This window comes from Natator depressus, chromosome 19 (assembly GCF_965152275.1).
Source record: "Natator depressus isolate rNatDep1 chromosome 19, rNatDep2.hap1, whole genome shotgun sequence".
NCBI classification, from domain to species: domain Eukaryota; kingdom Metazoa; phylum Chordata; order Testudines; family Cheloniidae; genus Natator; species Natator depressus.
The window spans coordinates 3,082,915-3,098,334 of NC_134252.1; the positions used below are offsets into that span (position 1 = coordinate 3,082,915).

At 51.3% G+C, this 15,420-nt stretch overlaps 1 protein-coding gene across 4 annotated transcripts in view; it reads left to right on the forward strand.

Annotated features, from left to right (window-relative positions):
- The window catches only part of COL8A2 (collagen type VIII alpha 2 chain), a 138,524-nt gene that overhangs the window by 99,901 nt on the left and 23,203 nt on the right, over positions 1-15,420 (forward strand). For 3 of the 4 annotated variants that reach the window (XM_074934687.1, XM_074934684.1, XM_074934686.1), the window contains one exon: positions 9,822-10,006. In XM_074934687.1, the coding sequence (XP_074790788.1) occupies positions 9,844-10,006 (163 nt within the window). In that variant the 5' untranslated portion in view covers positions 9,822-9,843. The remainder of the gene's footprint in view (positions 1-9,821; positions 10,007-15,420) is intronic. The other variant, XM_074934685.1, reaches the window with a different exon arrangement.

Sequence of the window (15,420 nt, forward strand, 5' to 3'; positions counted from 1 at the left end):
AAACACGGGGTCCTGGCAAACTCACTTGTACCCATTTGCCTTTGGCCCCGTGCCCCCTCCCATGCCTCCCCGGTGCAGCAGCAAGCGAAAGGCCAGGCAGCTGTAAAGGCAAATGGAGCCTTGTTTGGAAAACACTGAGTTGGAGCTTTCCCGTGTGTTTTAATGCACAGAGGAGAACGGGGGGTTAAAGCAGCCCGGAGAGGAAATTGAGATTTAAAAGGTCCAGACACTGGCTTCCAGGCTGCCCCTCGGCATCTACCAACAGGTTAGATTCTGACCAAGCAAGACCATGAGGTGATAGTGAGCAGACCGTAGAGGCGTGTGAATCTGAACAGTGGGAAAGGTGAATCCTAGGGAATGCCAAGCTGCCATGGCATGGCGCACGCTGCCAGCGGGTTATGGTTGCACATGGCACCCGTGTTAACACTGGAGGAGCTCTGCAGTGATCATGGGAAGTACAGGAGGTGGATCTGTGCATGTCTAAAAATGGACATCTGCCCCTTGTTCAGCAAAGGGCAGACTGTGCTGGGCAGCAAGAAAGGAATTGGTGTCACTGTGGTCTCTGCAGGGCCAAGGGAGAGAACTGCAGAGAGCATGGACAGTCCTCTCAGCCCAAACTATGAAACTATCAAGCAGTTGCTATTAAGCGTATTACAGTAGCATCTGCAACCCCCAGCCAAGATCAAGGCCCCATTGTGCTAGACGCAAAACAGACGTGTGGTGAGAGACAGTCTCTGGCTGAAGATCTTACAATCTTAAACTAACAAAGCAAAGGTTATTCCCGTTTGACAGCTGGGGAACTGAGGCATAGAGAGCTTAAGTGACTTGTCCAGGGTCACCCAGAACATCACTGACGCAGCTGGGAATAGACCCCAGGTTTCTGCAGTCCCACTCCGTGTGCTACCCCCCGGGCCATGCTGCCTCCCGTGGGCTCTTGTTGCTTCGTTGCCATGAGAGGGTGGCGCCAAAGAGAGAGGGTTCCTGGTTCACCCCAGTGTGGGGATAACTGGTGTGGCATTGTCAGGCTGGGAAATATCCTATGAACATGATGCTCCTTCCTCTGCGAAGCTCAGTGAGCTCCCTCTGTGTGCCGTCCCGCCCCGGATTGGATTTCACCCAGGCTGCAGAGCCAGTGCCAGGAAGAGAGGATCTCTGTTTGGAGAGCGACCTGGGAAAGGTTATTTCCCCACAAGGCTGGGGGCTATTCACCCGCCCAACAGAGAAGCCTTCCTGGGGATCTTCCCGAGCCCCTCCCGGTTGAGAAGTGCGGGCGTGTTCCCCATCGTGACCCTGCCTGCCCCAGCGAAGTGGGGGAGGATTGTGACCCGGCTGACCAGGGGAGGAGATGGGCCGGAGCGTTCATCCAAGCTCCTCTCAGCTCATCTTGGAGAAAAGAGCTACAAACTGGCTAAAGACCAGCCTTTAACCTCTGGCCGCTAAATCCGGCTCCCCTGAAATCAGCCTGGGTTTTGTCATTGATTTCCCTGGGAGCAGAGGGCCCCCCAGCCTCGCAGTGTATATAAGATACCAATGAGGGTTTCCCTCCAACAAACCTAGGCTGGGTCACACCTATACACCCCCTGGTGAATGTGTGTGACCGAGGTCAATGCAGTCACTAGCTGCTTTGCTAGAAAGGGCAGTGGGGGAGGTAAAGGTGTAATTAGGAGTCTGCAGGATCTGGCCTGGGTCAGATTGTCAATTTCCCAGGGCAGGGACCTCACATTTAATCTCTCTGCACAGCACCTTGAAATAATCAGTAAAACCTCTTGCAAGCCAGTTGATCCAGAGACACAGAGGTGTGGTTGTTCTCCCCGGAAAGGGCTCTCAAAACTTTGCCTTTTCTTGTCTTTGTGCACTGCACAAATTCTCGTGCAAGGACTGACACAGACTAGGAACATTTGCAACAATCTCTGAGCTTGTCTCCTCCTGCATGAAGGATGCCACCGGTTGTATTAAACCCTGAGCCTGTGAGTATTTAGCCTCTTGTTATTGCCGAAGCGATGTTCCCTGACAGGTGACTCCAAACCAAAGGCTGCTTATGTGCAGACATCCAGAGACTGGGTGTTTGCCAGGAGCTAGAGATTAGACTCTGGACTGACCAGAAGAGCATCTGCACTTCAGGATATTGGTGTTAAATCCTCAACAATGGACTCTGCAAAGAATAGTGAGTGATTCCCTGGCACCTATACAGAGCTCTCCAGCCACAGATCTCCGTGTCCTTGTCCAGGGAGGGTCGGGATCATTAGTGGTATTTCACAGACAGGGCAAAGTGAGGAACAGAGGGGAGAAGTGACTTCCCCGTGAGCTGAAGGTGGGTGGCAGAGCTGGCTGAGACGAGAACCCACTGCACAGCACAAATTCCCTTCTGTGTAATGGCTAGGGGACTTTTTCTGCTTCGGGGTAGGTGAGCAAAGTGGGGACTCAACAGGTGGATGTGAATGGGGATTTTAGATGTGGGCGTATGGCAGGCGTGACTGGACTCGGCCTGCGGCATCCTGAATGCAGCTTGCTGCTCCCCTCTCCCCATCGCTGAAAGGCCAGGCCCAAATGGGTGATGCGAACTCAGCGAGCACGTGACTCCTCATCATCCACCCAGGAAGCAGGAAGCGAATCCCACGTCAGCTCTGTACAGTTTGTATCGGGTTTGGACGCTTGGCAGCTTACGTGGGGCAGATTCCCAGCTCCGAAAGCCAGGCCCCGCCTGAGTGTCCAGAAGGGAGCAGAGCATATGGGAGTGTTGGAGCCTGACCCAGAAAGCTCATTCTTCTTGCCTGTTTTGTAAGTGCAATAATGAGAGCTGTCAGCTTAAGAGTGTTTCTCGACTTCTTGGTCTCTTAGCTTCCAGGCTGGGGGTGACGTATGCACCCGCCCCATTCAGCTAGCTGCTCTGTGCAGAGCTGCATTGTGGGCCAGTCTAGGAAGCTGGTAGCAGAGATCTTGTTTGACTTAAAATAAAGCAGCAGGTCTGAGCCTTCTGCATTTTTAATTCCCTGCTCTATTTGGTACTGACCCACTGAAATGCAATAATCAGAGCCTTGCGTTTGTCTCTGGCATGGGTGCTTTTACTTTGGATTTGTGCCCGGGGTTCAGCTCAAGGACTGCAAGGGAAAAATGCACATGACACCGGCCAAACCCCAGAGCTCTTTGCAGCTGGGAGCTCGTTACTGTGTCGCTGTTCTGGTTTAAGCAAAAGATTTGGAGCTTTGGGAAGAATGCGGAGTCTAAAGCCAGGCAAGGCTGCGGTGCGTGGGGAGATGAGAAGCAGCCTTTGCTTACCAAGGCGGTACACAGGGGCCCCAGAAACAGGCTGTGAGGGTTGCCATCTGGCTTGCTTGTGCCCTGTGGGAGTGGGCAAAGGGCTGCAGGAGGCTGGAGAGGAGGCTCCGAGGCCCAAAGACTTGACTCACACCAGCTTCCTGCTGATTCAACTCCATTGAGCGTGGCAGAGTGACTCTTCAGTATGGTTTGTTCTATGTGTTACAGTAACCCCCCAAATGAGCGCGGGGCTAGGTGCTGTACAGGCCCGCAGGGAGAGACAGTCCCTGCCCTGGAGCATTCACAGTCTAAATAGACAGGCAGTGGGAGGGGGAATGGGCAGCAACTTGAATAGAGCCCAGGTCTCCTGACTGCCTGGCCTATGCCCCATGCACCCAATCACACAGCTTCCCCTAAGCTTAGTCCTGAATCCGGCCCCGGCGTCATGAACAGCAAAACCAAAGGGATTTCCAGCCTCTTCCCAAAGCCCATAGGGAGCAGCTAGACTCAGCTGGCCCTGAGGAAACATGCCTGCTCCGCTCTCTAGCACGCCTGGTTTTTCTCCCCATCCTAAGTCATCACCCATATGGTCCCTCCCAGAGAGGCAGGAAGACAGAGGCCTCGTGCTAGGTCCTGTCCAAGCTGTCTCCCAGAGGCCGCAGCAAGCATCTTTCCTTCAACGTATTTTCTAGTGGCTACTCCTGTCTAGTTTTAAACGTCCCAACAACTGGGCTTCAGTCCCTTCCCTTGAGAGATTCCTCCACTGTCTTAGAGATCATGCATGTAAGAAGTTCTCCAGATGTTTGACCTATGTTTGATTTCATCCCGTCACTCTCATTTGTCTGTGTTAAATATTCCCTCTCCCTCCCACCTTGGTGTGTATGCCTGCTAATTATACGTAGAGGAGTCATCGTGGTTCCAGCCCACTTAGCTACACATGTGTAGCTCTTTCATTCTCTCTTCCCGGATCCTCTTGCCATTTTTGTTGCCCTTCTCTGAGCTCTCTGTAGTGTGTCGACATCTTTCTAGTAATAAAGGTGCCCCAAACTGAATGCAATGGCCCAGGTTCCCCTGCATAGCTTCATTGGCCTCAATGGAATTATGCTAATTTACACCACGGGAGGATCTGGCCCCATATTCCAGGTGTGGTCACCACAGTACTGTAGACAGAGAGTGGCCCCGGGATGTGACACTCACACACGCAGCCAGATCTCTTCTGCTGCTAAGTTGTTTTGCAAGCTCACATCCAATTTGCTGTCCACAATTACCCCTTGTTTTTGGTGCCTTTTCATTTGCTGCACTGGGTCTGGAGTTCATCCAAGCAAGGGGGAATATTATCATGGGGGTAACGTTGGATTTGCAGGATGCGTTTTCTTTTGCAGCTGTATCAGCTGGTTTTGGCGATAGTTATGACATCACGAAGTGACAGTTACAAGATCACTTGAGAAAAAAGCAGATAATCATAACGCATCATCCTTTAATCATGTTTCATCTCTAGCGCACAAGGGGCTTTGCATAGGAAGCGAAGTGTCATCATTAGAGTTGGTCAATAATTGTTCAAATTTCAGCCAAAAAGTGTTGTGAAAATTTCTTGCAGAACAATTTAGCATTGTTTTCTTCACCACCTTCTAGAGTGGCTGAAAATCTTATGAAATCCAAAATTTTGACAAAAATGTTTGTCCAGCTTCAATAGTTTCCCTCGTTTTACAGATGGGGAAACTGAGGCACAGAACGAGGAAATGACTCACCTACAGTCTCACAAAGAGATTCCCAGACCTTTTACCCTGGCCACTGTTCCTCACTTCTTCCCTTCATTGAACAACTCTGTGAGAAAGATCCTATTTTCACATCAGTAGCATTGGTAATAAAAAAAGAGGGAGTGAAAGATGCTGAAAATCTATGACCTGCAAGCAGAGGTTTTCCTAAACGAATGTTTCCCATGGGACATGAGCAGCTCTTTGAGGATTGGCCAGCTTCTTAGCTCTCCTTTGAAACTTCTAACCTCAGGGTTAGAGGCCACAAAATAATTTTCTCCTTTTGAGCCCAGCCTTGGTGCTTTTCCAGGAAATCTCTCTCCAGTGTTGTTTAATAGTTTTCTAGATTACAGCCTCATGACATAGGTCACCTTGTTCATGCTGCCTCTTATTTGCACTTAGGCACTTCCATAAGAGCTCAGGAGACTGGAAATAACCCTGGAGATCTGTCTTTCTCCCTAGTTCTCCACTCAGAAGGGACATTTAGATCCCGGCTAGGTTTCCCTTTCATGGCTCTGTCCTTGGATGGTTGAGGGTGGAGACGCCTAGCTTACTTTCTCTGGAAACCTTTTGTTAAGTGTGTGGGATGTTTGTTACCAGCCTGCAGATAGAAGTCTGATTTCCCAGCTCTAGTCTCTGACATTCATGGCTTATCTTTGGCCTGGTCTACAGTACAGAGTTAGGTCAATGCAGGGCAGCTTACATTGACCTAACCATGGACATGTCTACACTAAAATTTTGCTCCTGCCAACATAACTTGCCCACTACGCTGACTTAATAACTCCACCTCCACAAGAGGCGTAGAGTCAATGTCGATGTAGTTAGGTCGACGCAGTGTCAGTGTAGACACGGTGTTCCTTACATCGACTGTTGCTGCCTTTCAGAAGCCATCCCACAATGCCCCACACTGACAGCACAATCTGTGCGAGCGCTCCTGGTGGGGACGCCATGCACAAGCGATGTAATTACTGCAGCAGCTGTATGCAGATGTAAGTCAGGTCGACTTCATTTTGTAGTGTAGACACGGCCTCCATTTTTCATTTGCTTTCCTGGGAGGAACTTTGCAAACTCCTCTTCCCAAATCGGCTTGTGGGTATGAGCAGCGAGTCCCAGTGCTCAGCTGATGTGTGTGTTCTGTCTGCCTCTCCGTTTCTCTTTTAACCAAGGACACGTGCTGAGCGCGCTCCACTCCCCCTGATTGGCCGGAAGCATTTGGTGTTCTCACAGGGTCAGGCCTCAAATGATTCAGGCAGCACCCTGAGCAGAAGCGCCCTAGATGGGGGAGAAGGTGCTGGGAAGGAAGGATCCATAGCTTGGCTGGGTGCACTCATAAGGGCAAGCAATAGGGACCAGTTAGCACCGCTGCTGTGCCTACCAACCCAGAGGAGGCCAGTCTGGGTGAGGTGGGAGCAAGAGACAGTGCCTATCAATTCCCTTTGCTCAGCATGCTCCACCCCAGCACTATTCTGGGGTGACAAATCCCTCCCTCCACCCCCTCCTGGAGTGCCAGAAATGGCCCACCCCCAGGACATACAGGACACTGATCGGGCCTTAAGGAAGAGACTCAGTTAAACTGCCCAGGTCTAAGTACACTGATGCTTGTTATTTTCATGACCTGACTCCAGGGAGACACCTCAGCCGGGGTGTGCCTGCCAGGTTCTGAGCTGCTCAGATCTACCCACAGTTCTGGGGGCCATAGTCCTGGGCTATTCTTAAAAAAACCTGAATTGCAAAGTTTGGGCACAGATTCCCATGGGGACTTGGGTCCAGTGATGCTTTTCATGTCCAATTAGCAGCATGGCCTCTGAGCTTAGCTCTTTCTGCTGCCTGGGAACAATACTGTCTGCATCGCTAGGCTCTTTCATAGGAAGGTCCCCAGGCGTGTTAGTTAATTAAACCTCATAGCCCCCCAGTGAAGTAGGTCAGCCTCACTGGCCCAGGGGAAACAGAGGCATGGAGAAGGGAAGTGACTTACCCCAAGTCACACAGTGAGTTAGCAGCAGGATCAGAAATAAAACCCAGGTCTCCTGCCTGCAAAGTTTGTCCATTAAGCACTAGACCCTGCTAGCTGCTAACAAAGCAGCCCATCCGACTTTGGCATTAGCCCCATGCAGAATGAGCCAGGACTCGAATTTTCACCTTGCTCATTGTCTGTGGAGTAAGGAAGAGTAAATCCTCTCCCTCGTGGTCGCCAGTAAGTTGAACCACCTGCTGCACTTGTGAGCTTCACAGCCCCAAAAAGTCTCACTCGGGTCTCGCCCTCGTTTTGCGAGGAGCCATTTCCTCCCCTCGGGACAGGAGAAGGCTGTGTGGAAACATGGAAGTCTGAAGATGGCAGCCAGAGCAAACCCTTTACCTCAGCCCATCGGCACGCCGGGCTCAGCTCACCACCTAGCCGCCAATCATGTGGAATCGCAGGAGCACTGTTCTCCAGGTCGAGCTAATAAAACGAGACTTCACAAACATTCCTTGGGGCAAGGCTCGGGGTCTTCATTAAAGACCTTTGATGGCTTTGCCTAGAGTTTGCAGCATCAGAAACTGCCCCGTCCTGGAGTTTTGTCCGTTTCTTTTCTCTTTTTTCTTTCTTTCAATTTTGTTTTATTTGGTTTTGTTTTTTCATGCCGCAGCTTTCTGCTGCCGTTTCAGTGGAAATGATTCAGGAAATGCCGATCAAATCCAGCTGAGGAGCTGTTCTGCTCATTTTTTCTTAGGAACAGAAAGGCCAAGCACTTAATTCTTATTAATAGCAACCACGGTTCAGTTATTACGAGGATCAAAAATACCCAGCTCTTTGGCGTTGCGTGTTATTTAAGCTTCTGAAAATAAATGTTCGTTCGTGCAAATCAGTCTGTTTGCAGCTCTCTGCTTGGAGCTGGTATGGAAAGTGTTGCTAAAGGAAAGATATATTCATGGAGGGTATTTATTTTATATAAACAGGCACTCAAGTTGGAGTCTGGTGTTCCAGAGCATCGTAACCCTCGGTGCTTTTACAATCCAACGTTCTCATAAGTACTTGACCAAACAAACTCCTGTTGTTTAAAAAGCACCACAGCGGAAAGCTACTAGTGCTGGCAGACCTTGGAATGGGAATTTGTTTCTGACATTTAATTTTTCAGGCCGCTGGCCGCCAAAAGCTACAGGCGTTTGTGAACCCACTGCCCAGTCTGAGAGCAACCAGAGCTCTGTGCCTCTAAGGTTTCAATCACAGAGTGAAGCCCGGACTTGGAACCTGAAATCTTTTCGAGAGCCAAATCCTGAGCACACACGTTTTTTGTTAGAGGAAATCCTGTTCAGCAGAGAGATGTGACAACAACTTTCAGCTCAGAGGGATTTTTTTTTAATTTAAAAAAAAACCCTCCTTCATGGAAGTTCATAGCATGGGTATAATTTAACCTGGGATGAACATTCACTTGGGTAACTTTTGAAACTAAATATTAGGTACCTTATTAGTATTTATTAGTTACATTACCATAGCAGCCAGATGTCCCAGCCGAGCTCAAGGCCCCATTGTCCAAGGCGGTGAGCATTTCAGGGTTTATCTACAATGAGGAGTTATTCTGCAACCACAGTAACTATTACCGATTAACTCCATGTGTGGATGCTCTTGTTCCATTATGGAAGTGGGTTACACTAATTAAGAATATGGCACTTTTATTCTGGAAGAAGACCATTCACCCATGGAGGTAACTAGGAATAGTTAGTCCATTTTAAATCCACCCTTTACCTTAATCCAGATTAATGTTCATGTGGTCACATTCCCTGAGCAAAAGTCACAAAGGGCTTAAAATTAGTATACCCATTTGACAGGCTGCAGAACGGAGGCCCAGAATAATTGAAGGATTTATTCAAGGTCACACAGTGGCTCTGTGGCAGACCCGGGAATTTAATCTAGATCATCTGAGACCCAGTCCAGTGTGCTCCCCACAAGAACAGCCTTCCTCTCTATACTCATTAGCTTTTCCAGTTAAATCTGTATTACTGCATTTTTAACAGGCATTTTCCAGAACATCCCAATCTAGGGCTAGATGGAGTCAACTGTTTTGTATCTTAACTCACAGATGGTAATGGCTCCTTCACCATCAAATGTGTAGTTAGCTGTTGGTACTGTAGGATCTGACACAGTGCGTCTCTGCTCTGGTACCCTGGCTGCAAACTGGCCCAGGTCCCTTCGGCTGTGACGCTCTAAGAGCAGTTTGAGGACCCGTGTGTGAAACGATTTTGGCTCTCAATCCGGTTCTGACTGGCAGGAGGGAGATGCAGTGGAGGGGAGAGGGTGCTGTAATGTGCTGTCACGTGACAACCGTCATTTTAAGGACATGCTCAGCCTTAAGCTCTTCCCACGGATACCTAGATAAAGTTGCCTTAACTTGTGTCGGGAAGCTGAAGTGACGCCATGCAGGCGATCCGGGACACCTGGGACGCTGCAAATACCAAGGTCACGTCCTCTGAGCCTTCACTGCCCTGCCCTTGTGCCCTTATCTGCACCAGTGCAAAGCGGGTGTACGTTGCTAGCAGAGCAGAACCCCCCCGTCCTGCACTGATGTAAGTCACTGCGCACAGCATAGGTCCAGCCCCGAGTTTGTACAGGTGAGCAGTGTCTTCGGGTCAGGCTCTTAGCGCACGCCCATCCCCATGGACCCTGAGCGCGGGAAGGGTTTATATCCTGGCAAACTGGGAACCTTCAGACCTACCTACTCCAAACGGAGTACTTGCCACAACAGCTTGAGCCCCGTTTGTTTGTGGCCTGTAAGGGACTCGGTGGCAAACCCATGGCTTCCTTGTCTCCCTAACCGGGCTCCCTTTTCTCCACAGAAAGACTCGCGGTGAAGCCAGGATGCTCGCCGAAGCTGTCTCATTGCTCCTGCTTGTGGCTGGCATCCGCTCGGTGTCCGGAGGAGGTGCTGGAGGCGGAGGATACGCTCAAGTGAAATACATGCAGCCCATGGTGAAAGGGCCCCTGGGACCCCCATTCCGGGAAGGCAAAGGGCAGTATCTCGGTAAGGGGTACTTTTATGCACAAGGTGCTCGGCCTTTTTTAAAGGGAGCCTGGGGTGGAGGGCTTGATTTGGGGATGTGACGAATGGCAGAAATGGTACCACTGTCCTGGCAGCCTGTAGGATCTGGAGACCTTTGCAGCTGCTCGAATGGGGTGAAAATTCACTCCTTGTGTAATGCTCCCAGTTATTGCTCGTTTAAGGTTTGTTGTTGGTCCGTGAAGACCTGCAGATGGAAGTGCAACGTGTCAGTAATTCAGCATTTTAAAGCATCTGCTACACCCATGGATGTGCCAGTGGGTCTCTCACCATGCCCCTCTCTGCATAAACACATGCAGGCCAAAGGATGGGGCCCAATTCAGCAAAGCATTTAAGCATGCACTTAAGTCCCAATTGACGTCAATGAGACTTAAGCATGTGCTTAAAGTTAAGCATGTGCTTAGATGCTTTGCTGACTTGGGCCATAAACGGCCATGGTTCCGACGGCTGGACTAAGGCAGCCCCTGTCTAGTCGAAGCCAGGAGAGAGTTTCTCATGTGATTCACGCCTACCAGGAGCTGACAGAACATACTTGGAAACGGGTCTGACCCAGTCTGGGTGTCTCCCCGTGAAGAGGCATTTTTGTTGGCAGGCTCACAGCTAGTTTGACTCCCCAGCTGCCTTCTGACCTAAGTGGCCAGCCCGATACAGCATTAATGTCGCGCCCAAGAGTGTAGCCCTGTTCCCAGGAGGCGACGTGACAGCATCAGCCAGTGCTGATGACGTCACTGCCACCATGACATCACTCAAAGTAGGACCGGCTTCATAGGGGGCAATCTTCACGTAATGAATCAAAACCAGGGGGGGCCCTCCGGAAGGTAGAGTGGGCAGTACCTGCTGGGGGGCTGGGTGGTGGGGGCCAGGAAGGACTCACTAGCTTTGTGCATTTCAGTTCAGTCCATCTTGTGAGCAGGGATGGAGTTGGGCAGGAGCAGGGACCAGACCAGGCTCCTCAGGGGCGATGGTTTGTAACTTTGTTTTGTTACCGAAATAAGGCAAATGCCCCCCCTCAGACCACCAGCCTCCTCCCTGCTCTTTGGCATCTGTTCTATCTGGTCCTTGGGCTCAGGAGCCATGGGAGAGCTTTGCCCTCTGCTGATCTCTGGGCCTGGGCTCAAAATCTAGCCAAGCCGCTGCACTGTCAGAGCAGTTGCATTTTGAGATCATGGTTACGTGATTCTGCATGATGCAGAATTGTACTGACATGGCAGAATGGGGCCCAGTGGTAAGACCAGGCTTAGTGGCCTTTTGGGAGGGAAGGGGCATGCCATAACCAGGGAGACTTCATAGTAACATGTGGGACATGGGCATACCCACCAGCCTGGGGAGACCAAGGTGCCTGGCAAATAACATGGACTAAAGGGGTGCCGGGGGTGGATTAAGGTAACATGTGGACCAAATCCATCTGCGGGGTCCCCTTTAATGTGGAGAACCCCTGCATAGGTTTCAGCCTCTTCACTCAGTATAAACCAGACCCCCACGCAGCCAGTCCAGTCCACCCTGCACAAACTGGCTCTTCAGCCACAGTCTAACCCACCCCCCACCCTGCCCATCCACAATGTTAAGCCCGGATCCCTAGGATCTTCTGTTAATCATCTTTTGAGTGGATGCTTTGCTCCCTACGTCATTACCCCTTACACAGCCATCACTTCCCCCTTAAGAGTATTATTTATGTATATGACGGTAGTGCCTGGGACCGACCGAAATCAGGGCCCTGCTGTGCAAGGTGTTGTACAAACACAGAGCAACAGACAGTCCCCGCCCCAAAGACCCTTCAGTCTTGCTCTACTCCCTGTCCCCACCGAGCTGGCAGAGCCACCTGAAATGCCAGCTCCATGACAGACCCCGATTCGCTGTTTGCCTGGAGGGGGCTGCTGCATGCATGGGCAGTAGCAGCGTTGCATGTGGGGCAGACACAGGCACTGGGGTGGCAGGGGGTGTGAAGCTCAGCTAGGAGAGAAGACTTTCATAGATGTTGTGGCCAGGAGGGACTTTGCTGCTCATCCAGTCTGAGCTCCTGTGTAACAGATCAGACCCCCTCCGCTGGGATTCCTGCCTCTGGCCCATCTCTTATGGTGGAGCCTGGGAGCTCCATTAGAGAGACAGCCCGTCTTGACTTTTAGCCCTGGTCTATACTACGTGTTAAGTCGGATTTAGCAGCATTAGATCGGTTTAGCTCTGCACCCGTCCACACTACGAAGCCAAGTGACGCCTCTGCGGAGAGCTGCAGGTTCTTTGTGTGATGGGATCCACAGCACTCGGCCTCCGCTTTGTATTAAGTGCCGTGAAGCACTTTCCTGGGGCTCAGTCCACCGAAGACCACCCCAGCTCGTTCTGGGCTCCCTTGCCCCTTCCCTTTCTGTCTCTGTTTCCACATCTGCCCTTCTGCCCCCATAACCAGCGTGCGTCCGCCAGCAGCGAGTTCTGTGGCTCGTGGCCAGGCGTTCCACTGGCTGCCGGAGCCTGGGGAATCTCCCCCAGGAGCAGGGATGCATGGGACCCATTTTTCACCATGATTTTCACCAGTGGGTATTTACTCTTGCCAGCAGCTTCCCAGCTTCCTGCAAATCCCCCTTTTGGCTTGTCCCCCATTCAGTGATGGTGTCAGAACAGAGCATTTCCACAGGCACATACAAGCTGCCAAAATGGACCAGGCTCCTTGGTCTATCTAGCCCACTATCCCATCTCCAAGCATGGTCAGCACCTGCTACTTCAGAGGAAAGTGCAAGAAACTGAAACCCTGCAGATATGGGTTAACTTGTCCCCAGGAGACGTTTCCTCCTGGCCTCCATTGATTAGAATTTGGCTCATGCCCAAAGAAGGCGAGTTTAGCTCCTTTTCCCAGCTTTTTCCTGGCTTTTGGGCCATTTACACAGAGCTCGTAGTCCCTGCAGTGCTAACCGCATCCCCCAGTACGGAGTAGGTCCCCCAGACTTGTCATCCCCCCCACCCCATGTCCTATTCCACCTTTCCATCCTCCCCCTCTTTTCGCATGTGGTTGTTTACGTGAAGATGTTCCTGTTCTCGAAGCCTCTCAGTGCCCATAAACCAAGTCCAAATCTCTAGCAGATGCTGCAGCCTGGAGCGGGATTTGTGATGGATACAGAACATCTGCACACGCAGGTCACACTCGCCTCTCGCTTCTCTCACCTGCTCTGCCCATGTGCGGTGCTCCTGCGGCTGGGGCTGGGGAGTTGCATATAGCTGAACTGGGGAAGGATTCCCCAGTTACCTGTTTCTTTGTGTGTGTCCCCCACACGACCTTTACAAAGGCCTTTCTGAATTCCCTCTCTCCGCAGCCTGTGGGTGCCTGTAGCTGTCTGCAGCCCCTTTCCCAGCTGCGCTGTCTCTTTCCAGTGTGGGTCTTGAGAAGGAAGAAGCCAGGAGACACGCCAAGATCAACACAGACGCCCAGATGGCCTTTGGCGGGGCCAGGGCAGCTGGTGTCCCAGCATGGGTTATGCAGTACCACTGCCCAGCGCATTAACCCTCTCCTTCCCGTATTCCTGTGGGAGTCAATTCACATACGTGGAGGCGACGTGGGTAAACAGTAAATGGCTTGACTGGGCGGGGGTGGCACAGCGGCTTTCTCAGCGGAAAGGGCTGCTGGAATTGTGGGAATGTTCTCAAGAAAACTACCCGTGTCAGTAGGAATGGGGAGGGGGAACCATACCACAGTGGCAGGGCGGGCCAGGGGGTAGGACCGGGACTCAGGAGACATGAGTTCCAGTCCCAGCTCTGCCACTGTCCTGCTGGGTGGCCTGGAACAAGTTACTTTGCCTCATGTTTCCTCCTCTCTGGTGTATTTGCTGTAAGCTGTTCAGGCCAGGGACTCTCACGTGCTGAATGTACGTCCAGCGCCTAGCACGGTGGGGCCCCGGCCTCAGGTGAGGCATTATTGGGCTACAAAGAATATTAATACGTTTTGTCTGCTGGTCTCCCACTAGTCCCCAAGCCGGCAGCTTGTTGCTGAATGGAAGCGCCATGTGGATGGTGCTGAGCTCGACAGCTCCCAGCTGCTGGTCTTTCCTTCTCCTTTGGATCCTTCCCGACACTGTACTCATCAGGGGCTTTGGAGATGGAATCTGACACCTGCCTGGGCCAGTGTAGCCAGGAAGCAGCCCAGCTGCACCCTGGCCAGGCTCTGATCTCGGGAGCTGGTTCAGACCCAGAGTAAGCCTGAGACAATCTGGATTCATACCAGAGAAACATATCAGAATCCTTTCCCCCACCCCACCCCAAGCTCTCCATCCCCGGGACGCGCTTTCATGCTCAGCTGTTCAAGCTAAACATCCCCGGCCAGGTTTCCGATCCTTCACCTATTTCGGTTTCCCCAGCTGCGTTTCCCACCAGCTGGGAGGGAAGAAGCCGGCGGGTGCTAGCCCTGCGAGGTCCAGCTAACCGAAACACGGCAAGCGGGAGAAAGCGTTCTCCTCCCCCCAAGACCAGGAGGAGAGAAACCCCACACGTTAAATCCGTCTCTGCAAAGTGACATGTGCCGATCAGTGGGGCGGGGATGCGGGTGGAGCTGAGCTCATTGCAGTGTGATCAGCCGTTCGGAAAACCACCTGCCAACCCGCCGCTTTTTCATACCTGTCTGCCCTGCTCCAAGCATTCCCCTCCCTCTGGCTCACCTCCATTTCTAACCACCCTCCCTTCTGCTCGATCCCAAACACAGGTGCATGGGATTCTTAAACCAGAGGCACTAGGGGACAGAAACCTGACTGTCAGTGTGTTTGGGGTGTGCTAATTAAATGTCCTTAGAGGAATGGCTTTGCCCGGATTTTTGTCTCTATAAACAGTGATTGTTTTTAGTAAAAGGCAGTTTTTCTACACTCCGTGTTGGATACCAAACGAGGACCAACGCGTTACTTGGCTCGCTGCGCCACTGATGTCATAAACTTTGCTACAAAGCTGTCCTCTACCACTTGAGCCAAAGAGTAATTCCATTAGCTGGCAGCAGTATTAGGGCTGTTGTCCTCTTGTGGACCAGCCATCAGGAGGGACATGCCACGCTTTGCCAGTGTGTTTCCCTTACACTGCGCATCAAGTCTCAAGGGAGAAATCCCTACTTTTCACTACCTCTGCCATTGCTCAGAGGGGCCTAAGCTGTAATGTGTCAGCAGGGGGGGAACATGGTGCGTGAACATTCACAAGCTTAATTACATCCAGCTGCCTGTCATCGTAAAATGGTAATAATGATACTGTCTCCATTGTAAAGTGCTGTGAGATTTACTGATGAAAAGTGCTAAGTACGTAGCATTATTATTCCTGATTAGGACCTCCAGATTTGGCCCATTGTGAGATCATTCAATGAAAGGTACTAGCGAAGTGGAAATTAATTATTATTGATTATTATTTTACCAGCCCAGTTGCTG